At 36.4% G+C, this 27,604-nt stretch overlaps 2 protein-coding genes across 9 annotated transcripts in view; both read right to left on the reverse strand.

The window, feature by feature from the left end:
- The window catches only part of LOC137247286 (protein transport protein Sec24C-like), an 84,638-nt gene extending 66,063 nt beyond the window's left edge, over positions 1 to 18,575 (reverse strand). Inside the window, exons 1-3 of the mRNA XM_067778375.1 lie at positions 18,374 to 18,575; positions 18,084 to 18,313; positions 17,948 to 18,025 (exon numbers count right to left, since the gene is read on the reverse strand). Coding sequence (XP_067634476.1) covers positions 17,948 to 18,025; positions 18,084 to 18,313; positions 18,374 to 18,519 — 454 coding nt within the window. The 5' untranslated portion in view covers positions 18,520 to 18,575. The remainder of the gene's footprint in view (positions 1 to 17,947; positions 18,026 to 18,083; positions 18,314 to 18,373) is intronic.
- Positions 1 to 27,030, reverse strand: part of LOC137244194 (matrix metalloproteinase-2-like) — an 830,051-nt gene extending 803,021 nt beyond the window's left edge. For 6 of the 8 annotated variants that reach the window (XR_010950836.1, XM_067772841.1, XM_067772839.1 and 3 more), the window contains exon 1: positions 25,711 to 27,024. Coding sequence is in view for 7 of the 8 variants with exons in the window: in XM_067772841.1 (XP_067628942.1) it covers positions 25,711 to 25,860 (150 nt within the window). In the remaining variant the exon portion in view is untranslated. Of the gene's footprint in view, positions 1 to 25,710 lie in introns of all 8 variants that reach the window. The other 2 variants (XM_067772836.1, XM_067772835.1) reach the window with 2 other exon arrangements.
- Positions 27,031 to 27,604: the final 574 nt, after the last annotated feature.

The following is a 27,604-nucleotide window of genomic DNA, read 5'->3' on the forward strand; positions in this document are numbered from 1 at the left end:
GGGCCTTAGTTCTATAGGCGGACGACTTTTCGAGATATTGCAATAAGGGTGAACCAGGGGTGACTCTAGAATATGTTTGTACGATATGGGTATCAAATTAAAAGTATTAATGATGGTTTTAAAAGGGAGTAGCCCTTAGTTGTATATGTGAAGGTATTTTCGAGATATCGACCAAAATGTGGACCAGGGTGACCCAGAACATCTTCTGTCGGGTACCGCTAATTTATTTATATATGTCATACCACGAACAGTATTCCTGCCAAGATTCCAAGGGCTTTTAATTTCGCCCTGCAGAACTTTTTCATTTTCTTTTAATTAATATGGTAGGTGTCACACCCATTTTACAAAGTTTTTTCTAAAGTTATATTTTGCGTCAATAAACCAATCCAATTACCATATTTCATCTCGTTTTTCATATTTGGTTCAGAATTATGGCATTTTTCGTAATTTTCGACATCGGAAAAGTGGGCGTGGGCATAGTCGGATTTCGGCCATATTTTATACCAAGATAAAGTGACTTCAGATAAATACGTGAACTAAGTTTAGTTAAGATATATAGTTTTTTGCGCAATAAAACCTGGGCGTGGCTGCAACCAATTTCGTCCATTTTCACAGAAAACAGTTATCGTCATAGAATCTATGTCCCTACCAAATTTCACAAAGATTGGTAAATTTTTGTTCGACTTATGGCATTAAAATTATTCTAGACGAATTAAATGAAAAAGGGCGGAGTTAAGCCCATTTTGAAATTTTCTTTATCTTTGTATTTTGTTGCACCATATCATTACTGGAGTCGAATGTTGACATAATTTACTTTTATACTGTAAAGATATTAAATTTTTTGTTAAAATTTGACTTAAAAAAAATTTTTTAAAGTGGGCGTGTTCGTCATTCGATTTCGCTAATTTTTATTTAGCACACATATAGTAATAGGAGTAACGTGCCTACCAAATTTCATCATGATATCTTCAACGACTGCCAAATTACAGCTTGCAAAACTTTTAAATTACCTTCTTTTAAAAGTGGAGGTGCCACGCCCATTGTCCAAAATTTTTCAAATTTTCTATTTTGCGTCATAAGGTCAACGCACCTACCAAGTTTCATCGCTGTATCCGTCTTTGGTAATGAATTATTGCACTTTTTCCGTTTTTCGAAATTTTCGATATCGAAAAAGTGGGCGTGATTGTAGTCCGATTTCGTTCATTTTAAATAACGATCATAGATGAGCGTCCAGGAACCGACATACCAAATTTCATCGAGATACCTCAAAATTTACTCAAGTTATCGTGTTTACAGTCGGACGGACATGGCTAAATGAATTTCTTTTTTCGCCCAGTTCATATAAATATATAGAAAGAAGTCTATATATATCTCGATTAGTTTATGCCGTTAATGATTACCCTTATGCGAACAAAGTTAATATACTCTGTGAGCTCTGCTCAGCTGAGTATAAAAATATATGTGTATACATATGTATTTATAATTTGTAAAAACAAAAAAAAATGTTCCAGTGTTTATCTGCAATGCAATGAATTTTGAATTTTTTTGTTATGTAAATACTATATTAATTGTATTTATAAGTTATTGCGTTGCAGTGTACTTTCTTTAATGTGCCTATTAAATATTTTTGAAATCATCAATATTGAAGTATTAATTTGGAAATAGAATAAAAATAACTATTCTTTTTCTGTGTGAAAAAAATTCAAATTAGGTTTAAAATCGCCGCGATTTTAAACTTAATTTGAATGTTTTTAACTCAGAAAATGGGGATTTCGTGTTGGGGATTTTGATTTGGGAATTAAGATTTTGGGGATAAAGGGGGTAACCCCTTTGTAACCAATGTTCAGAAAGTGTTCTTAAAAGGAGTCAGCGATTAAGCAAAGAGTGAAGATGACTATATTCCACACACTCTTCACAACAAATGCTACATACATACATATGAATTCTTTTTTTTTCAAAAAACTGTTATCGCTAACGTTTTTAGCGGACATTTTTGGGTCGCCCAGGGTGTACAGATGAAAATTTTTTGGTAGGTTATGAAAAAAACCTTAAAAATTAAAGTCGAAAAAAAAGTAAAAAAAATGAAATTTCGCAGGCTCGAAATAATTTTTTTGAGTACGCATAGTGGAACTTTTTTTTCCTGAGCCGAAATCCTATCGAAAAATCGATGGCGCGATATCGGTTAACTTTCGTCCATACAAATCGACCCATCCAAATATATATGCTAGTTCGCTTTAATTGCACTATCGTTACATCCAACAAGATGTGCTTAATTAAAATGGTCGTTTTTTTATAAATTATTAAAGAAAACATTAGGGCAATCTCTCGATCACTCACGCTAGAGTTTTTTGTGAAGAATTTTGAGGTCATTCGGAAAATCAAAAACACACCGGAATGGCTTCATTAAATAAAATTTTTATAATGGAACTTTGATTTATGTATGACATACATATAAGCAAATTGGAAACCTGCTTTAATTATGTATATATAATAACATAGTTAATATAATGGTCACTAACGTTACAGGAAGTTTGTCACTCATGAGTCATGTTACATCCGAATTGTAATAAAGTAAAAGGGTTAGTTAGTTAGTTAAAAATACCTCAAAATTAACTACCAAAGAGACCCAACCAATATACTGCCTAGGGTGAACATTTAATGTAACTATTGTTAGACTTTATAGATCTATTTTTCAGTAAGAAAAACTAACAAATTAAAATTTTTAACGAAGGCGGAATAAGGAGGCTCTTGAAAACAAAGATAAAGAGGTTCTTTGTTGTTAATATGCAGATAAATTGTAATTTATGTGAAACCGCACAATGCCCAGTTGCAAAGAGGGCTAATCCGCAAATATGGCGATTGTCCTAATCTAAGTGGGAATTTTTTAAATCGCTGTCAAACAAAGTATTGCCCATAAAGTAGTTTTCAGTTTCTGGCACAAAACTATATTTAGCAACTTTTAGTGAATGTTCTTTTAAAACATTTTAATACATTTTTTTAAAGCCGGTCACTCACGTTACATAGCACACTCGATCATAAAAATTAGCACTAATTAGCGAAGCAAAAAAAAATCATTGATGCGAAGTAGGATAGAGAATATATTTTTTGTATAAATATCCTGGATTATAGGAGCAAAACCACAATACCAGCAACACTACAAATAGGCCGTTGAAGAAACTATGATAAACTTACATATAAGATATGACCTGTGAGTGCAACGTATGGAATGGGATAAAAAATACAATACTGCCGTCCTAATATAGAGTGAATGTAGGTATCTACATTTCCACTGAATCTGAAATATTGAACAAAACGTGTTTGCCTGTGGACCTTCTAACATATGCTGTTTCTGCTATTAAAAACAAAAGTTTCTTTAAATGGGCATGCTTTAAAGGGAACATGAACTGCGGGATGAACAGATGTTACAATGTTTGGATAGCACTACCAGAATACTTCATTCCACAAAAATTTTGGGTACATCGAATATTTAAATCTTAATATATGTACGATAACATATGTGCATGTAGACTAATCATTATATTTTATTGAATATTTAATTACATATTTTATTACAAAGAAATGATTTCAATATTTAAATGCTTTGGAAAATTCTAAAAACTGAAACTCAGTTTCATATATTCCTCCTTTTATAGATTAAAATCATTCGTTAAATTATAAAATATAAAACCTACTGTGTTAAAAAACTACGGTATAATATTTAGAAGATTGGCCCTGATCGGGTTGCCTTTCTGTCCGAAGTGTATGATCCTACATAGGACATAATTCGGTTCGGATGCGACAAGAATTGGAAGTAAGTAACTTTTTAATGCTTGTGAAAGTACGCAAAACTCAGCGGAGCTTTCTCTTAGCTTAACATTCCTTAAATGAGTACTGAAGGTAAAAGAAGACCCTATGCTCGTAGGTTTACGAAATCTGAAATATCTTTTTAAAACGCATGGTATAAGCTACGGCTACGTTCGCGACATTTCGGACGCAAGAATTTTTCTCAATGAATAACACTATATGACACTGAAAATATATCCTTTGCGGGACATACCTCAAGTTGTAGGTCCAGTCGAGTCAACGAAATCTACATACCTGAAATTTCGAAAACGCTCTAAAAATGAGGGTTTAACGGGGAACCAATTCAAATTTTTATCTCTTATATAAACTTGAAAAATTTGCTAGAAAACTTGTAAAATAGCAGTATTTTCGTAGATATTGCTACATAACCCTAGTTCTGGTAACAATTTTTACTCCTATTTTTGGCCGACGCAGTCATTAAGTTAGGATGTTACGGAAAATGAGTTAACAAAATTTATTAAAAATATGTTTTTTTATTAAATAATTAAATAGTCACCCCGGTGACTCGTCTGGCAAATATGTTTTAAAACAGTTTTAAATGACTAAAATTATAAAATCTTTTTTTTTTTTTGTATTTTTTCGACTTAAAACTCATAACGTTAAGAGGTTACGGAAAATGAGTTAAGCAAATTTATTAAAAATGTGTTTTTTGAGGTGAGCCGAACTAGGGTTAAAAGGACAGACACATTCAAAAACCGAAGTTTCCTTCTGAAGAGTGTGGGTATCTACAAGAAAAACTCCTTTTTCCGGTTTGTGTAGTGATACATATGCGCAGAGTATATTAAAACAGGGTTTGGGAAATATTTCCGGAACATCACAAAGGCTCAGAAATCCTGAAAGAAGGTGAATAACTCTTTTATTTTGGTCGAAATCAAAACTTAGTTCTTGACTCTAGTGACAGAAAAAACGATGTTTGCACCTGCAATTCAAACTCACTAGTTGTCACTGAAAAAAAGATGTTGAGTACTTACTTACTTAATAGGCGCTTGACCGTTTAAACGACTATGGCCTTCCAACAAGGCGCGCCAGTCGCTTCTTTGCTCTGCCAGCTGGCACAAATTGGTCACTCCAATTCCTCAAATTTCCTCTGCTTCCATAGGCGGGTTCCGATAAAAATATTTTCTTATGCGGAGGGTCATCTTTCTTTTGCAGTCCAGCGTAGCCGCTGTATTTTAATTCGCTGGACCATGTTGATGTCTGCGTAAAGCTCGTACAGCTCTTCATTAACTTTTATTCGGTACTCGCCATCGCCAACACGTAGAGGTCCATAAATTTTTCTAAAAACTTTTCTCCCGAACACTCCCGGAGACGCTTCATCTGATGTTGTCATGGTCCATGCTTATGCATTATATAGCAGGACGGGTACGATAAGTGACTTGTAGAGCATGATTTTCGTTTTCCAAGAGAGGACTTTACTTTTCAATTGCCTACCTAGTCCAAAGTAGCATTTATTGGCAAGAGCGATTATTCGGTACTCGCCATCGCCAACACGTAGAGGTCCATACATTTTTCTAAAAACTTCTCCCGAACACTCCCGGAGCCGCTTCGTCTGATGTCGTCATCGTCCATTTACTTTTCAATTGCCTACCTAGTCCAAAGTAGCATTTATTGGCAAGAGTGGTTCTTCGCTGGATTTCACAGCTGATGTCACTGTTTGTGTTAATGCTGGTTCCCAAATAAACGAAGTCTTTTACTATTTCGAAGTTATGGCTGCCAACAGTAACGTGGTTTTCAAGGCGCAAATGCACTGACTCCTTGCTCGATGACAGCAGGTAATTCGTTTTGTCTTTATTCATCATCAAACCCATATTTTCCGCTTCTTTTTCCAGTATGGAGTAAGCAGAGCTTACGGCGCGGGTGTTAAGACCGATGATATCAATATCATCAGCAAACGCCAGTAATTGCATTCATTTTGGACAGCCGACACTTGACAGGACCTTATATGCGATATTAACAAGGCCGATTCCACGGTAGTTTGCAGAGTCCCCTTTCTTGTGGACGGGGCAAAGAACACTTTGATTGCTATTCTAAAACGCGGCACTCTTCATCGTACCAGTTGTTTTCCCATGGTCGCCGGTAACCAACTCTTTCCTCTGCGCCATTAAGAACTGCGAGCAGGTGTGTGAGTCAAGTTGCGAAATCATTGGTAGTCTGTTGCGATTATAGCCTTTCGACGTCTAGCTTTCCTTGTGTTTTTTTTTTTTTTTGTTCCTTGGTTTTAGCCACGTAGCAGCGGGTGCGTATTTTGGCTGCGACGAGATAATGGCCCGAGTCTATGATAGGTCCTCTGATCGTGCGCCGTCTAAAACACAGGAGGTGTGCCATGCGTCGATCACAACGTGGTCGATCTAATTGAGTTATTTCAATCGGGTGGAAGAAGTTTGAGTAATTATCACAATTGACCAAAGATGCTTTAACATTGTTCTTGTTTTCTAAAAGTAAATCCCCTTCAGATTGAACTGGAACCCCTTTTGGTCACTTAGAATTTTTCGTTTCTAAATATCTATAACTGACCCCAAGACCAAAATAAAACGGTGTTATATGTATATATGTAAATATATCGCACGTTTTATTGAAAAAAAAAATGTTAATCAAAGTTTTAATTTTTCGGGACTTTAGGATACCACAAAATCAGCCGGCTGTTTGATTCTGCCAATTGTTATAAGTTATTGGCTAAGCGCCAATAAACGATGTTGTTACACAAATAAACGTACATATTTTAATAATAAATTGGTTTGCCTACATTCAAAAAGTGAGCCTCGCTTCCCTTTGTCTCTCATAAACTTTTATCCTCTATTTTTCACTATATTGGGAAAAAATTTAGTTTATACCAATAAAACTGAATTTCGACGAATGTGAAAGTTGACTTTATTTTTGAAGAGAGGCACACCTTTTTATTACACCCTATGTACATACCATGCAGAAAACAAATTATTTTGTTACCTTAATTTTCTGACTGTGATCAATCCAGCGTAAAAAGACCAAACCAACAAAATTTTTAAGTTTTGTCTAATTTTGTAACTGTGAAAATCCGACTAGATCAATTTATTTAAACTTTTCTGTTCCGGCCCCAATGACCAAACCCTTGGTTTTTTCATGTAAGCTGAGTGCTTAACCGCCATGCCCGGTAACATTTAAGACCTCTCTGAAGTTGGCAAGACAACTTTTACGTGGAAAAAATTACCTCTTGGGAAAATTGCCGTGAATTTGCCGTAATTTATCCGTGAAACAAAAAAATTTTCCTAGGTGGTCGCTAAGGTGGTTTTCTGGGAGTGGCACGCTAACTTCACGTGAAGTTGGCGGTGCACCATAAAAAAAAATTTAATTTTTTTTTTGGAATTTATAAATTATGCCACTTATCTACGGCAATTTCACGTACAAGAATTATTTTCCTAACTGGTATCTAACTTCACGTGAAGTTAGCGTACCACTCGCAGAAAACCACCTTAGCGACCAGCTAGGAAAATAAACACGTGAAGTTGGCGGTGCACCATAAGAAAAAGTTAAATTTGTTGGCGTGCCACCCTATATTTTCTAAAATATGGCCGCGGTAATTTTTTTCTTTCGCGGATAAATTACGGCAAATTCACGGTAATTTTCCCAATAGGTAATTTTTTCAACGTAAAAGTTGTCTTGCGAACTTCAGAGCTTTTCGAAAAATCATTTACTTTTCACTTTTCCTTGCATAATTAGGCCCTTAATTGCTTATAATTTTACAATTTTAATTCATCCGGGTCTCCCTGTAACAACTGTTTATTCTATTTGTCGTTATGTAAACAAACTTTTTATTTTGGCAGTTGCATTTGCTTTAGAATTTGTCGTCGCGCAGTTTGCAATATTAGGTAAGAAAATGCTTCTATTTTTATGTAAAAGTGTTATAGAGCTCTTTTAAATGTTTAGGACTAATGGCAGAAGCTAATCCCATTTGGAAATTGGTTGAAAGGAACGTGAACACTGCTAAGTGTCAAATTTGCAAGAAGGACATTACATTGGGAAACAGCCAAAGGAAAGGCAAACGACTGCAAATATAAAAAAGCATCTGCAAGCTGCCTATCCGGGAGAGTGGCAATCATATACGAAAGAGGAAGATGCATTTATTGTGTCACACAAAAAATCAAAAAGAGAAGAGCCAACTTGTAGCCAAATCCAGGACACTTTACCGAACCTGCTGAAGAGAAAAAGCGAAACTTTTTACGCAGATGACAATCCAATAGCCGAGAAAATCGACAAGTCAATCATGGATCTTATTTTAGTGCATATGCATCCTTATAACATGGTCGAAGGTAGCGGGTTTAAAAGATTGCATATTGGTGATCCATCAGTTCAAAGCAAATATCGACTAAAAAGCGAAAAGTTTTTTCGTACGACATTAATGCCACAAACTTACAAAAAAGTCAAAGATAAAGTGATTGAACTTTTAGCATCAGCAAAGTGGTTGAGCTTTACGACGGATATATGGAGTAATCACACAAAGACTTGCCCACTGCTAAGTTTCACTGCACATTTTGTCAAAGGGCCATGCAGGCTAAAAGTGATATAGGCAGCTAGCGTATTAGACAAATATCACACGGCAGAAGATATTTGTTCTGGATTAAACAGTGTTATTGCAGAGTATAATATCACTTCGAAAATCCGTATTGCAGTATCTGACAATGCATCTAATATGATAGCGGCGGTAAGGTTAGGCGGAGTGAAGTGGCTGGGGTGCAATGCACATACTTTACAACTTGTCATCGAAGATGGTGTGCTAAAAAGGGGATATATAAAAGAGTTGACTAAAAAATGTCGTAAAATAGTGGGTAATTTCACAAGAAGTGAACAGGTGCGCCGCTACTTAAAAGAATTTCAAGACACCGTTGGTTTGCGAAACCATGCCTTAATTCAAGACGTTCCTTGCAGGTGGAACAGCACCTATTTAATGCTTAATCGGTTATATGACCAAAAGGCTTCCATTAACCTATACGTAGCCGAACGAGGGTTTGAAGAAGTTTTGACAGCAAGTGAATGGAAAACGGCTTGATATTTAGTTAAAGTATTAAAGCTTTTTTATCAGGCAACACTGGATTTGTCTTATGACTGTTGTTGTTGTTGTTGTTGTTGTTGTAGCGATTAGGTTACTCCCCGAAGGCCCTGGGGAGTGTTATCGATGTGATGGTCCTTTGTCGGATGCAGATCCGATACGCTCCGGTAACACAGCACCATTAAGGTGCTGGCCCGACCATCTCGGGAACGATTTATATGGCCACATTAAACCTTCAGGCCATCCCTCCCTCCTCACCCCCAAGTTCCATGAGGAGCTTGGGGTCGCCAGAGCCTCGTCTGTTAGTGAAACGGGATTCGCCGCTCGAAGGTGAGGTTGACAATTGGGTTGGAGAAGCTATATATTGCGCTACACAACCCCTTGAATCCCTTGTCTAATGACTCAGCATGTGCTTCTGTCATAATGCCATTGATTGATTGATTGATTGACTATGCTGCAGGGAAAACATGAGCGCAGCGATGATGATGGAACTGAAATTTCTACTCTAAAACACAGCTTAAAATCTTCATTGCTAAGGCGTTTCGCTTTTACTAAAACAAATCCAGAGCTGCTTTTTTCTACTTTACTTGATCCTCGTTTTAAGCAGAAATATTTTTCAGTTGTGGAAATTAATACGTGTGAAGCTATATTTAAGGAACAATCTGGTTTATTTGAAGAATCAAGTTGTTCCACTTGATAAGAGCTTGAGTGTTAACCACAATGATAACCTGTGAGACTCTCACGATTGCGACATGCTAACGCAAGAACCACGATTAGACGAAGGCTGTTCCATTTTCAAAAAACAGTTTGACTCGTATCTCTCTAAACCAATCGTTCCCCGCGATAGCAATATTTTCGAATATTGGCACCAAAGTTCATATTTGAGCCTTAAAGAATCTGCAAACAAATATCTTTGTGCACCTCCAACAAGCGTTGCAAGTTAGCAGCTTTTCAGTGCTGCAGGTGAGCTTTATAGCGAGATACGCTCAAACTTGCTTGGAGAAAACGCAATAAACTCCTTTTTTTACATTATAATATAAAATTGTTTGATTTTGATTATTGACTATAAACTGTTTTGCCTGCTTAGCAAATGAATTTGGTAAATGTTATTTTTTTTAACTACGGTGACCTTTATATACTTATGAATTAAAAGTGAGCTTTTTATTTTTACTACTATAAATACAAGAAGAAATACAATTTCTAATAAAATACAAACATAGGTTTAATATTTTTATTTTTCAATGAACATGAAATGTATAGTTCCACCTTGAAATACAATGCTAGTGCAAGTGAAATATAGTGGTACTATCTTTATACATAGTAATACATAACACAAGGAATATATTCTTTAATGTTTTTGAGTTTATTTTATATTTTTCCGAATTTATTTTTAAATAAAAAATTGAAATATTCTAATAAATTTATAATAAAAAAGTATAATTTTTGATGATCGGCATCGGCATCGGCCATTATTTTCCCATGGGCCGATTATTCGGCATCGGAATTGGCATCGGCCAAAAATTTAATATCGGTCGGACACTACTTACATGGAAAACAGACAGTTATCTGACTAGTGATTTTGAATTTCTAAACTACCTTATGATTTGACTGCTGGGTATGTACATAAATTCCTATTAGTATGTCACACTATATTTCCATTTTTTATCCACAATGCCTCCGATTGTTACTGAGAACCACTCAAATATATTCAGCTCTATTTTTATGATTTTCTTCGTTTATTTTCCTTTATTCTCTTTTCATTACTCGAATTGGCCTCTTGTTGCTTACTTCTTCGCTTATTGTGGTGTGTCTGAAGTGAATTTAATGGTCGAAAACAAAAGCAAAAGTGGCAACGCAACGACAAGTGGCAAGCACCAACGTTACCAGTTTTGCCGCAACACCAACGGAGGACCACGAAAACTCGTAGATATACTGCATGATGGAAACGATGCAACGAGGTTTCATAGACTTTGACTTCATTCGCTTTGCTCTTAATTTGCGATAATGAAATGAAAATTGAAATGCGCTCAAACATGCGTGTCGCACAGCAGCAGCAACAAAACATACAAATGATAATGACAAAAACGATAAAAATATGTACACACATGCACACATTCCAACACATAAATCAACAGAAATAAATTCATCTGAGATCTGCAGATACATAATAAACTTATTTAAGAAACTTTGGACAAATCACAAGGGTGTCGTATTAATTTTAATGACTTGAGTTGTTTCCATGGTTTCCCATATAAAATTTGATTAAAGTATAGCCAATACGGCGAATAGAAGACTTTGTGAATTGCCTATATGTGACCTGGAATCATGACAAATGTGACAAACCGCAGTTTTCTACCTTTCCTAGTTTTTTCACAAATCGCATTTAAAGCCAAATCGGACCACAAATACGATTTTTTGAAATATTTCGATCCATGCGCCACCTATCGGAGATTTTTTCTTATTATTGCATTGTCATCGGGTTCTGAACTATATTCCAAGTTTCAAGCTTGTAGCTTATGGGGAAGTTACTTAAATTTTAATTACAAAATTCGTTCACAACGGCCGGAAGCTACACAGAGTCAAGCTAAACAAAAACTGTAAACCCGTTTTTCTCGAAAACTTATTTTCGCACAATAGGTCCTTTTCATGATTCCAAGTCACCCTCTTTTCCTTATCCTTTTATTCACTCCTCGCGTCACTTCTTTTCCGTTCCATCTATCTCAGTATCTTTCTCCTTCCCTATTTTCTGTTCTCTCTAGTTCTTCTCCATTCTATATTCCCAGTCTCATTTCAAGTCCCAGTCCCGCGTCTATTTCCGGAAAAAAGTGTCGTAAATACTATTCTGTGCAAAAGGGTTACCTACATGCCAAATTTCAGGCAAATCGAACCATCAATAGAATTTTTTCGAATAGATGGGTTCACTTCCCAGTAAGAAAATAAACGATCGATAGAACCATGAACAGAACTTGTCAGAATAGATCGGTTCGTGGTCCACTTGTTTTTATGTCAAGTAAGGGCGTCTAAGTTTAAGTTCAGCTTGACACTAATTCCGGGTTTTAACTTCAAGTTTAAGTTAACTGGAGTTTAACCCTGCCACTTGGACGCTTCAACTGAAATGAGAAGTGTAATTGTATGTAAACGGCCAAAGTAAGAAGGTTAAGCTGATCCGAGCGGACGTGTTTATCAAACGATTTTGACCACTTTTATTATAAATATTTCTCGGGAGTGCCCCTATATCCCAAAAAAAAATCCCCAAAAACAGGATCTCCAGGTAAAAAAAAAATCCCAAATACATAATCCACAAATTTAAAATCTCATAACCAAAATCCCCAACACAAAATCCCCACACTTTTTTTGGGGCTGAATCCCCAAAATCACAAAAATTTGAATTAAATCATAAAGTAAAGTTCTGACGCGTATAAATATAATTACGCATTTATATATATGTAAGTATGACTATAAGCATAAAGTAAAATGATGGGGAATAACCTAACGGTACAAGTTCTATTTGCATTGTGTTTTCATATCTTCTTTCTGTTCTAACCATGTCAATGTTATATTGCGAATTTGACAACAACTTCTTATGTACATCAGTAGCACAGAAGCTTAGGTCTTCAAATACCGCGCAAAAGTCGTCGGTTCACTGCCAGATCACGGATTTAAATTTCATTTTCTATTTATTTAGTTTTGGTTTATAAATTTATTATAAAAAATACTGTGAAAAAATATTAAAAATCTTAAATGATAAACCTAGATCTGGTAGTGAACCGACGATGAGAAAGTATCGCAAAATTAGCATAATATCATTAATATAGCTATTGAATAGAAGGAAACTACGAAAGCATACTGCAAAAGTTCTCAAAATAATTGAAAAAAGGAAAATTCAAAACGTTACAGATCTCCATCGCCTAAATATCTTCTTGGAAAAAAAATTCCTTTAAAGTATAAGTTTTGTTTGTCAAATGAATTTCTATCGCCTTGTTAACTGCCAAATGTATCGAATTAGTTACTTCTTGGCGATAGACGATAAAATTTTCAGAAAACTGCTGGCAGGGTTTTGTAATGTAATTTATACATAAAAATATATGCATGTACATATGTATTTATAATTTGTAAAGACAAAAAAAAAAATGTTCCGGTGTTTATCTGCAATGCAATGGATTTTGAATTTTTTTGTTACGTAAATGCTGTATTAATTGTATTTATAAGTTATTGCGTTGCACTGTATTTTCTTTTTAATGTGCCCATTAAATATTTGTGAAATCATCAATATTGAAGTGTTAATTTGGAAATAGAATAATCTTAACTATCCTCTTTCTGTGTGAAAAACATTCAAAAAATCGCAGCAATTTTAAACCTATTTTGAATGTTTTTCACACAGAAAATGGGGATTTCGTGTTGGGGATTTTGATTATGGGATTTTGATTTTGGGGATTTTGATTTGGGGACTTAGATTTTGGGGATAAAGGGGGTAACCCATATTCCTCTTTATAAAGCGAATAAGTTACGGTTCCAGAAACGTAGACTAATGATTGGCCAAAAATTGGGCGATGGAAAAATAGAATTGATATAAAGTTATTTATGCAACGATATTGCCTATTATATTCGTCTAAGGTTTTTTCAATATATTTTATATAAAAGTGAACGCAGTCTTAAACCGAAAATATGTCGTGATACGTCAAATGGTCTTTGAATTATAACTCTCGAAACCTTAGAAAATGCTTGGTCAAAAGGTCGCTCTAATTTCGAAAAAAAATCAACTTATTTATTTTCTTGTTATAAATACACTTTACAAATAAAATTGCATTGACATAAATTCTTTATCCTGAGCTGAGTGCCCAGGAACATACATACCAAATTTCATCAAGATACCTCAAAATTTACTAAAGTTATCGTGTTAACGGACAGACGGTCGGACGGACGGACATGGCTAAATGAATTTCTTTTTTCGCCCAGATCATTTTGATATATAGAAGTCTATATATATCTCGATTAGTTTATGCCGTTACGGATTACCGTTATTTGAACAAAATTTATATACTCATTGAACACTGCTCAGCTGAGTATAAAAAGGCAGTAAATATTAAAATAACATAAATAGTATAAACAAGTAAAGGTGTCTAAGTTCGTGTGTAACCGAACATTATATACTCAGCGTGAGCTTCAATTGCACGTTTCATTTCAGATAAATTACTTTTCTACATAACACGTGGCACCGCCCGTTTAAAAAAAAATGTCTCCCCATTTCCTCTTACAATAAAACTTGATAAGTGAAATATTGATTCAAAACTATTTTTTGCTAAGCTATAGCTGATTATTCTAGTCTACGACCCTTTTTATATCTAAGTTGCCGTGGTCTTTAACCGATCCCGTCCATTTTTACTAGAAATATTTTCTACTATAGAGAAAATTTGTGTACCTAATTTTATTACGATCCGTTGAATTTTTCTTGGAGTTATGGTTCCCGAAATATAGAAAATTGCTTAGTCATAAAAGGAGCGGTGCCACGCCCATTTTTTTAAATTTGAAGTTTTTCCTATTTATTGTTATAAATCCTCTTGGGAAATGAAATACTATTGATATAAAGCTCTTTTTGCAAAGATATAGCTTATTTTATTCGTCCACGACCCTTTTAAAAATCTTTTATATAAAAGTGGGCTTGGTCCTTAACCGATTTCGTTAATTTTTCTTCAAAGCATTTCGTATAGTAAAGGCAAGCTCTCTGCCGAATTTTGTTGTTATAAATTTCGGGTTCAAACTAATGTTGGCAGATCCCGTGATTTTTGAGGAACAATGTTATCTGTGATTGTGACCTCTCAGTCACAGCGTATTTTATCCGTGACTGTGACTGTGACATAGGAAGAGGAAGAGCTACCCTTCAAGACGGTGGTGTTTCACGCACACATTCAAAGCTTTTTTTGCTCTCCACCAACACATGTAACATTTGATACTGCCATCGAAATGACAGTGTCATATTTAATGATACATGTATGATAATGGTACACGAACAGCACAGAACATTCCAATTCTATATTTAATAATGCGGTTTTTTTGTATGACTTTGGGTCCATCAAAGGAAAGTACAGCGTCCACAACCATTTTAGAAAAGAAATATTTTTGTTGATGAATAAGTTTGAGGGGCATTGCTGTGGCAGCGCATTTTTCCAATAAAGCACGTTGTTGTTCCATGTCATATTTTGGTCATGCATAATTGTAATGCGGCCACCGTGGTGTGATGGTAGCGTGCTCCGCCTACCACACCGTATGCCCTGGGTTCGCACCCCGGGCAAAGCAATATCAAAATTTAAGAAATAAGGTTTTTAAATTAGAAGAAAATTTTTCTAAGCGGGGTGCCCCTCGGCAGTGTTTGGCAAGCGCTCCGGGTGTATTTCTGCCATGAAAATCTCTCAGTGAAAATCCATCTGCCTTGCAGATTCCGTTCGGAGTCGGCTTAAAACATGTAGGTCCCGTCCGTTCAATTTGCAGGGAAAATCAAGAGGAGCACGACGCAAATTGGAAGAGAAGCTCGGCCTTAGATCTCTTCGGAGGTTATCGCGCCTTACATTTATTTTTATTTATAATTGTAATTCTTTATGTATAGCTTTAATGATGATACGTGCATGCACACCTTCCTCAGCATATAGCTAACTTGTTTTAAGATTTCACCTGCATAAAGTACTATTGAAGTGTTGCCATCGCCGACCTGATGAGAGATAAATTTTTATAAATTGTTGTATAGCTAAATGGTTAGCGCAGCGTGCCTAAAGCGTACTGATGATGAAGGCTTAGCACCCTTCGAAATGGATCTATCTGCGCAGCTATGGCAGGTTGTCTGAAAAATTTTCTACTTACTATTCGAAAAACAAAATACAATTTTTCAAATTTAGAAAAAATAAAAAAATAACAATAATTATCATCAGAAAAAAATTATTGTTCTGGCCTTGAGCTCGAATCGAACCTTGAATCATTTATCAATAGGCCGATAAAAACAAAAACAATTGTTAATAAACCCTGAGCACTTGGGACTGTCAAACAAAGTAATTGACAATAAACAAAAATCCAGCATTATCAGTGATTTGCACCAGATGGCGCAACACTGAATAAATATAGTTGGTAAAAGGAATAGAAGTAGCAAATTTGCCAGTCAAACAAACCACCGCTGTATAGCTAAATGGTTAGCGCAGCGTGCCTAAAGCGTACTGATGATGAAGGCTTAGCACCCTTCGAAATGGATCTATCTGCCCAGCTATAGCAGGTTGTCTGAAAAATTGTCTACTTACTATTCCAAAAACAAAATACAATTTTTCAAATTTAGAAAAAATAAAAAAATAACAATAATCATCATCAGAAAAAAATTATTGTTCTGGCCTTGAGCTGGAATCGAACCTTGAATGATAAATTTTTATTCTACACATTCTAATATAACAAAAAACTTACCTCAGTATATTGAGATTTGGCGATGTCGACTAGAGTTTTACGGCTGGATGCACAATATCCAATAGTTTCATAATGGTTGCACCATCATTTGAAATTGTGGCCTTATATAGTGTAATGTATGCATGTAATGCAGTGCGTACATCGTCCACAATTGATTACGAGGCATGGCACGTTACTGCAAGACCTGGAAGGATCTGCCCTTCCCCCATGTCTCAAAAGGTGCACCGCAAATTATCTCGGTGGTCGGCAGGCATCGGTGCAATTCAGAAACGAAACATCAAAGCCAAGAAGAGTTAAACAAGGGGCGCCGCAAGGTGGTGTCGTATCCCCACTTTTGTTTAATTTCTACATATCAAAACTACCTTCGCCACCGGACGGAGTTACTATCGTTTCTTACGCCGATCACTGCACAATAATGGCCACAGGCACGGGCCCACAGATCGATGAGCTTTGCAACAGAATAAACGGCTACCTCCCTGATCTCTCCAGTTTTTTCGCCTAGCGGAACCTGGCATTATCACCGACTAAATCATCCGCGACCTTATTTACAACTTGGACTCCCAAATGTCGACCATTTTGAACATCCACGTCGATGGCACTACTCTACCGACTGTCCCGCAACCCAAAATCTTGGGTGTGACGTTTGATCAGGATCTACATTTTGGTAAGCATGTAGCCGCATTTGTTCCGAAAATCCAGAGCCGTAATAAAATCCTCAAATCTCTAGCTGGCAGTACTTGGGGAAAAGATAAAGAAACATCCATTAAGCACTTGGCCAGCCGACTGCATGCTACGCGTCCCCCATATGGGCGCCAAGCCTTAAAACTACTCACTGGAAGAAGCTACAGGCCTGCCAAAATACTGCTCTCAGAATCGCAACGGGCTGTTTCTTATGTCCCCAGAGCAACATCTACATAATGAGGCGCGAATACTCCCCATCAGGGAGAGAAATGAGATGCTAACCAAACAGTTCCTGCTGAATACCCAGAAACATGGGCATCCCAACAGGTATCTGATTGATGAGCCAACACCGCCTAGGGGCTTAAGAAGTCATCTCCGTAAGCATTATGAGGAAATACGGCACCTGAGAACTCAGCCGTATGAAGCCAAAAAACAGAAGCATGTCCTCAGTGAACTCCACAAACAGGCGTCGAACCTTAATGCCGGGAATTGCCCGGTAAATCCAGTACTCAAAGCACAGTACCTAAAACTTGCGGAAGAGGAACGCACACTCCCCAGGGAAACACGAGTCACTCTAGCTCAACTTCGATCTGGTTACTGTAACAGGTTAAACTCTTACCTATCCAGAATCAACCCCGATATACAAAAAGTATGCCCCGCTTGCAATGTGTCCCCACATGACACCAACCATCTCTTTAATTGTAATGTGGAACCAACGCCTCTAACACCCTTCTCATTATATTCCACCCCTGTTTAAACTGCAAGTTTCCTGGGACTCCTGTTAGAGGATATTGATGACAATTTGTGATCGGCCGCACCTATTGGATGGGGCGAAGCACTGCTACAACAACAACAACAACAGGCATTGATGTTGGATATGAGTTGAAGTTTACCTTGAGTGCTATCGGTATCCAAATATTTTTTTACACAAAAACTCATATGTACCCAACACAAGTTCAGGACGATCATATTTATCGACACGCTGTCTGGTGTGGCCCAAATGTTGGAAATATTCAGTTGGCACTGTTGAGAAAAAATATGGATCAATGAACACAAGTAAAAGTGAAAGATTTTTTTTTACCATCTGTTGTTACTTTACACATAAGACATTGGAAACGAAGACCAGCATCTACAAATTTCATATGAGCCTTACAACGATTACATCTAATTGGATCCAATTCACCAAAATTTACAATGGGTGGCTCATATTCACCCTCAACCGTGCGTGCCATTGGTGAGATGGTAAGTGTAAAGGACAAAGCTATTGTTTTTAATAAATCAGCTGTTGCAGGTATGCAATACAAAGAGGACCTGCAAACGAGAAAGATCAATGTAATTTCCAAACAAAACATTAATTTCGAATATCAATACCTAACGTAACGTGGCGAGGAGTTACCCTGATCTTGTACCACATATTTCGTGGTCACCAATGATGGTAATAAACCCTGTTCATTAGTAATAAAAGCACCACTATCATTATTTTGATTTTCAATGATAACGCTTATCGGATTTGGCATCTGATCGGGATCTAAACGGCGTTGGGCTTGATCATACTGTTGCGGCTGTTGATATATACCAGTACCATGTGCAGGTGGTTGCTAAAGAAAATAATACAAAAATAATCATCAGTAATATTTGAAATATATTAGTTGTATTAGCATACATTATACGGTTGCTGTTATGGTATATACCTTGGCATAAGATTCCTTCTCACTGTCATGTATAACATTATTATCCGGCCCAGTTATTTCGATGTCAATGTCCAGGAAACCACCTTCAATAATTTCAAAAGTTACACCGAATTTTGTGCCACCTTCCACCTTCTCGAAAAAGCATTCATTGTGTGCGGCAACGGTGACTATGAAGGCTTCGCTTAAACGCGGCAACTGTAGAAGCACTAGCGCCCATAGGCCGCTCAAACAATTGTAATTCATTATAGTTTCATACAATATACATGAATTCAAATTGCCACAAATGTATCAAAATCGAGGGGCCACATATGGAAGCACATCCACACTATTTGGAAGCCAATTTGTAGGCAAAATTAAAAATGCAGCACGTTATAAATTTGGGAGGAAAGCTCGGCATAGATCTTCTCTTCTATTTTTGTATTTTAACACAAAATGATGTTGGCGAGAAAGAATTATATGATCCTTACCGGACTATTTGATTTTTAATTGGTCCCTCCGCAGAATTTTTTGATTTTATAAATTTTTCCACCGCTCAGGTTACGCGCAAATGAAATCACAATTGGAATAAGCATTTCGCTACAACAACAACAGCAACGTTTGGAATTGCACGCTAGAAATAGCAGCTTGAAACTGGGAAGCTTGTGCTGAAGTCTTGTCGTTTTTCCCTTCTGCTATCTCTTCAAAGGCTTCGAATATTGCTGGATGTAGTTAAATGATGCGAAATTAGCGAAATCGGATGATAACCACGCCCAATTTTTATATATATAACATTTTGGAAAACACAAAAAACCTGATTATTTAGTAAATAATACACCTAGAATGTTGAAAATTTACGTGTGGACTGATATTGAGACTTTTGATACAAATTTGAAAAAAAAAAATTTTAAATGGGCTTGGCACCGCCCACTTGTGATAAAATCAATTTTACAAATATTATTAATCATAAATCAAAAATCGTTAAACCTATCGTAACAAAATTCGGCAGAGAGGTTGCCTTTACTATAAGGAATGTTTTAAAGAAAAATTAACGAAATCGGTTAAAGACCACGCCCACTTTTATATAAAAGATTTTTAAAAGGGTCGTGGACGAAAAAAATAAGCAATATCTTTGCAAAAAGAGCTTGATATCAATGGTATTTCAATTCCCAAATGGATTTATAACAATAAATATGAAAAACTTCAAATTTTAAAAATGGGCGCGGCAGCGCCCCTTTTATGACTAAGCAATTTTCTATGTTCCGGCAGCCATAACTTGAAGAGAAATTAGTTCACAATAGAACCATATGTATATGTATTATTGCGCAGCCTTGTAACAATATTAAGTACACAAAACAAACAACAACAGCATTTCAAGTGTACAGCTGGGTATGTAATGTTCGGTTTTACCTGAACTTAGACTTCCGTACTTGCTATATAATCGACATTTTTTCGGGAGAACGTTTTGTCGATTTGGCCATCGGTAAAAATCAAAATAAATGCATCCTGCCTAGATTATGTTACAATCAAATATACGACATTAAATAATGAAGTAAAACCTCAAGCTGATATTTCACTAACAGAGATACCATCTTTTCTTAAATTGAATAGCTACATGTCAAGTGTTAAAACCGAGTTAGTGAATCACTTACGCTTATTTATACAGCTGACACTTTAAAAGCGGACTGTGACAGATATAGTGATTATATACCGGATGCAGTCACGTTATACAGAGTTAGTGAAACATGAAGCAAGCAAAATGTTGAACTATTCTTAACATTTAACACACTTCACAGCTGTAGTGACAGTCTGTCCCAAAAATGCATGGGCTCTTATTGTTTTGCAGCCAAAAATGATCCGCACGCAGCGATGCGTTAACTTCCTATTTAGGTAACCACAAATCAACTGAAAAGTAGCGCGACATTTTAATATACTCGTTAACAAACCCCTAAGCACACATATTTTAAGCAGAAGGATATTGATCAGCATTTATATGAGCCGGCACGACTTTTGTATTGTATGACTCACAACAATTTATTCAAATACTCAAATTTCGACAGGCAGGTCTCTCAAAACTTGTATGAGTATGAAATATGAGAAGGTTAATTTGTTCGCATGTAGGGCTGCCAGGTACATACTTAAGACCGAAAATCAGTAGTTCCATGCCTCAAAACCAGCACGACTTCAGAGAAATCAGTACAAATGAAGAGATATTCTATTAAGTGTTTGGGAAAAACTTAAACAACGCAACATCAGGACGGAAAAGGCGAGAGCTGTTTCGATTATTCCTTGTAAATCTCTTCTTGTTGTTGTTGAAGCAGTGCTTCGTCCCATCCCATAGGTGCGACCGATCACAAATTCTCATCAATGTCCTCTAAGGGTTGATTCTGGATAGGTAAGAGTTTAACCTGTTACAATATCCAGATAAAAGTTGAGCTAGAGTGACGCGCGTTTTCCTACGGAGGGTGCGTTCCTCCTCTGCTAGTTTTGGGTATTGTTCTTTGAGTACAGGATTCACCGGGCAATTCCCGGCATAGGGTCCGACGCCTGTTTGTGGATTTCACTGAGAACAAGCTTGTGTTTTTTAGCTTCATACGGCTGTGCTTCAGGTGCCGTATTTCCTCATAATGCTTACGGAGATGACTCCTTAAGCCCCTGGGCGGACATCAATCAGATGTCCGTTGGGATGCCCAGGTTTCTTGATATTCAAGAGATACTGTTTGTTTAGCATTTCATTTCTCTCCCTAATGGGTAGTATGTTCGTCTCATTATATAGATGGTGTTCTGGGGGCATAAGAAGACAACCCGTGGTGGTTCTGATGGCGGTATTTTGGCTGGCCTGTAGCTTCTTCCAGTGAGTAGTCTCTCTCTCTTCACAAGCCTTTCCTTCCAAGAGTGGGATTTAAATCCGCATTCCTGCGATGATCAGTGTTGACAAACGCATCCGACCATCACCACGTTTTGCTGTTATACGACTCTTTCCCTATTGATAGTCTGTTTAACAGTTTATTTAAACCAATGGGCTCCAAGTTTATTTAGATAGGGCTAATTTCAAGTTCACAGAACATACATATTAATTTACTCACACTGTAAATATCGACGTGCCATACGAAAAGTAACACTTTCAAATTTTTTTACAAAGAAATCCTATGGAAAAAATGTTTTGCCTCGCGACTCCGATAATAATTTTTCGGCTGCATTTGAAAAAATTGATGAGCTTAGAAAAGTTAACCAATAGTTACATATGAGAAAATAAATAAAATTAAAATTTGGAAACAAGTGAGAAATTGGTACCCATTTATAATATTACGAGAGCAAATTAGTGCCTACGTTTGGCAGCCCTATTCGCATATAATCTCACTGAAAAAGGGTCTGTATAGAAATAAAATAAATATCTGCATACCTATAAATTGCTTCTAATGCACATACGCTGCAGAAAATAACATTAGCATAAATCTAGATCATTTGGCGACAGTACTAGTTCTAGCTCAATACCAAAACCAACTCTCAACTTTCACATGGCGATGTCAAAGGCATTATTCATTAATCTGCTTGAGAATGCGCGATTGTCGATACTTTGAATTTTTTAGCTCTAGGACTGTCTTTATCTGGAACTGTTTAATAATTTTAGTGCAGGGAAGTGTACTTCAGCAAGACGTTAGAGAAATTTTATATTGGCACGTTAAATACTAGCGTAATCTCGACTCGAGATAATGTTAAAAAACTACAGAAGTAATATAGGGAATGAATAGAGAACTATCGCAAATTTAATTCACATTAGGAACCCATAAACTTAAAATTTTCTCCGTTTAACAAATAGGTCCCACTTTGTTTCAGCCGCTATGTTTCTCCAGTGTTTCTCGCGTCGTCCTTTAAAAGAAAATATCTATGAATAATTGGCGCGATTTACCTCCGAGGAGACTTAGGCCGAGCTTATCTTTCAATTTGCGTACCTCCTCCAGGAAGATGAGTTTATTCTGAAAAGGTTTTAATGGCAGAAATACACTCCAAGTGTTTGCTAAATAACTTCCGAGTGGCGACCTCGATTACACATTTTTTTCTAATTGAAAAAAATGTTTTTCTAAATATATTTTTTTATGTTACCTTGAGCGTGAGTTGCACCCAGGACCCAGGCCCTATCACTACACCCGTCGCGTGCTTTCTAACATTAGAGGTTCGATAACAGGGGAAGTTATCTAATCTTCCTCTAATATTTATCTTACTTCAGACTTTGTTGGAATTATATACCGTCCGCAAGTCTAGTGGCCAACAAGGCTTAAGACCTCGAGACAGCTTGCCGTATAAGTTTAGCTACATAGCCTTCGAAAATAAAGAAAGACACGATGCACGTGGACGCCTATGGTCCCAAGCTAATACTGTACACTGCGCCGAGATAAGAAGCTCGTACAAACTGCCAGATCACCGAAATGTCTTTCCGGCAGAAATAATAACAGTGACGAAAGCAGCGAAAGTAGTCCAGTAACGATACTTAAGCTGCAGTCTATATAAGCATGCATCTATACTGGGTGCCCGGTGATACAGATAAAGAGGCACAATTGCTGCGGAGGATGAACCAAGCAAGAAAGGCGTGTAACCGCGAACCACAACATTAAACTGGCAAAGCTTGTATTAGCACTGAAGTGGGCTTATGATGGCCGTTTCTTCAGTACACTAACTTTTGACATCACACCCACACAAATAAGTTATTGTTGATAACAAAGCGTGGGAAGTACGGCGCTACAGGAAGATACGGTTAAGCAAACATTGTGTTCGTTCCCAGCACTTGCCATATTTTAGGAGCAGCCCAGCGTTCAGATCTAAAATTATCATGTAGAAAACTTCTAGTATTTGCCATTAGAACAAACGGTGTGATATTAAAATAGGGCTTTCCGACTTCTCGTTGGAAAAATTCTGGTACTACTATGGACAAATTCAGTCTAAGTGTTATTGATCGGCCAGTTCAACCTAACCTAACCTACCCTTAGTAAAAATGGTCTGACCTTTTTTAAGGCTTGGTTAGCTTGTTCCCCTGTATATGTAGAATTACATTAATTATTTCTCAGATTAAGGCCGTTAGTGGTAATAAAAACTGTCAGTCTGATGCTAGGTTTTCATTACTTCAAACCGGTTTTTATAGTATGTATTGTACCCTCTTGGGCCTCTGAAATATGTTTAAAATTTCAAGCCCGTAGCTTACCGGTAAGCTATTTTAAAATTTATTACAAGATTAAGATTCCAAGTCTTGTACGAGTTTTCCAATAATTTCGAACCTTTTCCCTCTTTTGGTGCATAGTCTCGATGCTTTTAGCCATGCGTTAAACCGCAATTTTTTAGCTCAGCGGTTTTTCAACATTTTGTGATGGGTATTTCAGTTACTTTTGCCCTTAAAATTAGTTTAATATTTCAAACCTCTAGCTTTTCTGAAAGTTGCATAGTAATCTATCGAAATATTGCAAATCTCGCATAACTTTCTTTATCATATCCTCCAGAAATATCCGCTCACTCATTATTAAAGCGATCAGCAAAAAATAGCTATTTCTAAATAAGCAAAACAAACAATTTTTACTGTATAGTGCAAAGAGATTTTAAGGTTCATAGTGCAAATCTGCTAACCGACATACATATAAAAACAGGCAACAACTATTTAAATTTTTCATTAAAAGCATAGGAAATGAACTCATCATAAACTTGATTTACTTTGTGTGACCAATATGTGATGTTCCTGTTATGCCAAATTTATGCATGACCTCCTGCTCCACAAAAAAAAGCAAGGCGCGATAACCTCCGAAGGGATTTTAGGTCGAGCGTATCTTTTTTATTTTTTCCTACGCATTGGCGGGATGGATCCTACATGTTTACCGCTGACTCCGAACGGCATTCGCAAGGCAGATGAGTTTTCACTAAGAAGTTTTTCATGGCAAAAATACACTCGGAGTGCTTGCCAAGTCACTGCCGAGGGGCAACCCCGCTCAGAAAAACTTTTTTTTTAATTGATAAAACTTGTTTTCTAAATTTTTGATGTTGCTTTGTACGGGGCTTGAACCCACAATCTTCTGTGTGGTAGGCGGAGCACGCTACCAATACACCACGGTGGCCGCCATCAGATATCATCATTTTAAATATACTAACTTCTAAATGGAAATACGCCAAAACTCGCACTACACCATTTCCAGTTGTATTTAAGAAAGAGTCAAGTGGATATTAGGAAGAGTGAGTTGGATTTTTGAAAAATCAATTGGAGCTTAGAAACCGTTAGTCGGATTTTTATAATCAATTCATATTTAGAAGAAACAAAATTGATTTAAGAAAACATCAATTGGGTCTGAGTAATTGTAAAGATTGGAATGTCTGAAATCGAATTTACAATTTAAAAAAAGTTACCTGGGGCCGTATCGTCTTAAACGATCCGTGGTCGAATTTTTCAAGTCACGACAGCTCCGAAATGATGAATCGGACTAAAGAAAAATGTGAAATGGTGGCGACGAGTACGCATTAGATCCATAATTTATTATCATTTTTACGATTTACGGTTTCATATTTATCGTTTTAGTGAAATTGATTTAAAAAAGCACAAACTAGATTTCAGAAACGGTAAATTTGATGTTTTGCCGTTTTCTAAAATCCAATTGATACTTTAAACAATCCAATCGACGCTTTCTAGAATCCAACTTACACATCATGCGACGCAGCTGTAAATGGTGTAGTTGAGCTGTGGCAAACTAGTGTTAATTTGCTACTAGTAGGTTTGAATGCGTGACTGGGCGATAACGCCGTCACAGGATAAGTGAAAAACGCGACAACAAGGCGCCAAAATACAATGACACAAATTAACGGCAGAATCATACAGAAAGCCACACTCATTCATGGAAAAGAGTGGGTAATATAAAGTTATAAAAAGAACCACAACCGGTCAGACATTCGCAATAGGGTTCAAGAAACTCACTAGCACAGTGTTGTTGTGTTAATTATAAACATATGAAGGAGTCGTGTTGTGATGGGCGTTTGCTAGTAATAAAAACACCACTACCAACTTGCACTTACCACTATATCCTCGGAAACAGCTGATTTGTCATTGATGACATGATGATGATGATGATGACGCGTTAACGCTTCCACCGAAGTAAAAAGCACAACCAAAAATAAATACAACGCGAAAATAGACGTCATATTACTCATTCGATTTTGAAACATTATTTTATTTTATTTTTTATTTTAGAGAAAGACACTTATTTTGCTGAAATTAACAACCGTGCAAGAAACAGTGTTGTAATTATATCGAATTATTGATAATTGATAAGCGGACGCCGATTGCAAAATTTCGCACAGATTTTCACTCAAAAGGAGACATTTTTAATAAGGTATGTAGTTATTTCATTGAACACGATTTCTGCTTATTTAGAACGATTATAAAGAAATTAGAATATTTACGAATATTTTCACGATATTTTTGCTTACTTGCCATGCACAAGGGAAATTCAAATCAAACAAAGAAAATTATAACAAAACAGTCGCAACGCACAAACACAAACTTGGCTCACTCATACAATTTGTTGTTTTTTTTTTTTTTTTTTTTGCTAGTGGTAGTTGAGTAATTTTTATGGGTGCTTTTTTGTAAATTAGTGAATTTAATTTTAATCTTCGAGGCAGATATACAAAAAACTATTTCGGTTAATTATACACTTTTATTTGTATTTACGCAGATACAATTTTTTTATTTTAAAATTTCTAAAAATTCATAAATTTGAACATCTGGAGTGCAAACTGCAAGATTTTAGCCGGCCGTTGCTACAACACAAACTGAATTAACACATGCGCAATGTTGCACACCGGAAATAGGGGAAACAAGGGGATACAAACTGGAGGATTTACCGCGAAGTATACGATGGCGTGTGTTGATGTGTTGTATTTCTGTTATTTCTTGCCCGTTTTCTTTTGTTGTTCATTTATACTTTTTTTCATATTTCTATTGCACGAAACGGCACTCTTTGTACGCTTTCAGATTAGTCCAGATTCTAATGCAGTCAAGTAAATGGCTGCATATGTAATTATGTAGGTCGCCGTTTTTAGCCGATAACGCACATGCAATATTGAAGTATACATATACGATCTTATATCTTCATGTACACCCTTCTGTTGCACCTTTAAACACCAGTTGCATGATAACTTTTTTTATCTACATATATGTACATATGTATATACACATAATTCACTTATACAAATATAAATAAATATATACATATGATTTGTAAAAGAAATACATATGTAATATTTTTTAAATATATATTATTAATCTCGTCATTTTTGTTTGACACCGCAGCGAAACTCGCGACTTCTATAATAGCGCAGCAAAGCAACGGTGCGTATAAATCGAAACTGAAAACTGTCCTCATTGCATATTTATTTGAACCCGTCTACAGTTCTCCCATACCCAAATGGACGACGCATTCAAGAGATTTCGTTCGCGTGCTCCACAATTAAAAAAATAACACAAAGAATCATATGTATGTATATATATGTATTCTCGTTTTCATGTACATACATAGCTGCACAAAACAAATAAATGAAATCCACATATACACTCATATGTATGTATATGTACATAAACATATGTTTATCGCATTAAAACAAATAATAAAAGAAACTAAACCACAGAAGTCAAACAAGCTACTCGCACATGGAACGGTATTCACAGCTGACTCCGCTAGAAATCCCTCTCAGCCCGTGCCTCTTTAGCGTAATCAACTCCCTACACTTGAGACAACGCTATCGACCATGGCTCGCGATCGGCGCCACCGATCGCGGATACAAAAATAAAGACCATCCACCACAACTTTGTAACTCAGTTGGGAGTAAATATTTAAGCAACCAGAGAGCAAAATTAATTCATTGTGAAATAAATGTCATTTTCATAAATAGGAACTAAACTGGTCATTGA

This window comes from Eurosta solidaginis, chromosome 3 (genome assembly GCF_040869045.1).
Source record: "Eurosta solidaginis isolate ZX-2024a chromosome 3, ASM4086904v1, whole genome shotgun sequence".
Taxonomy (NCBI): Eukaryota; Metazoa; Arthropoda; class Insecta; order Diptera; family Tephritidae; genus Eurosta; species Eurosta solidaginis.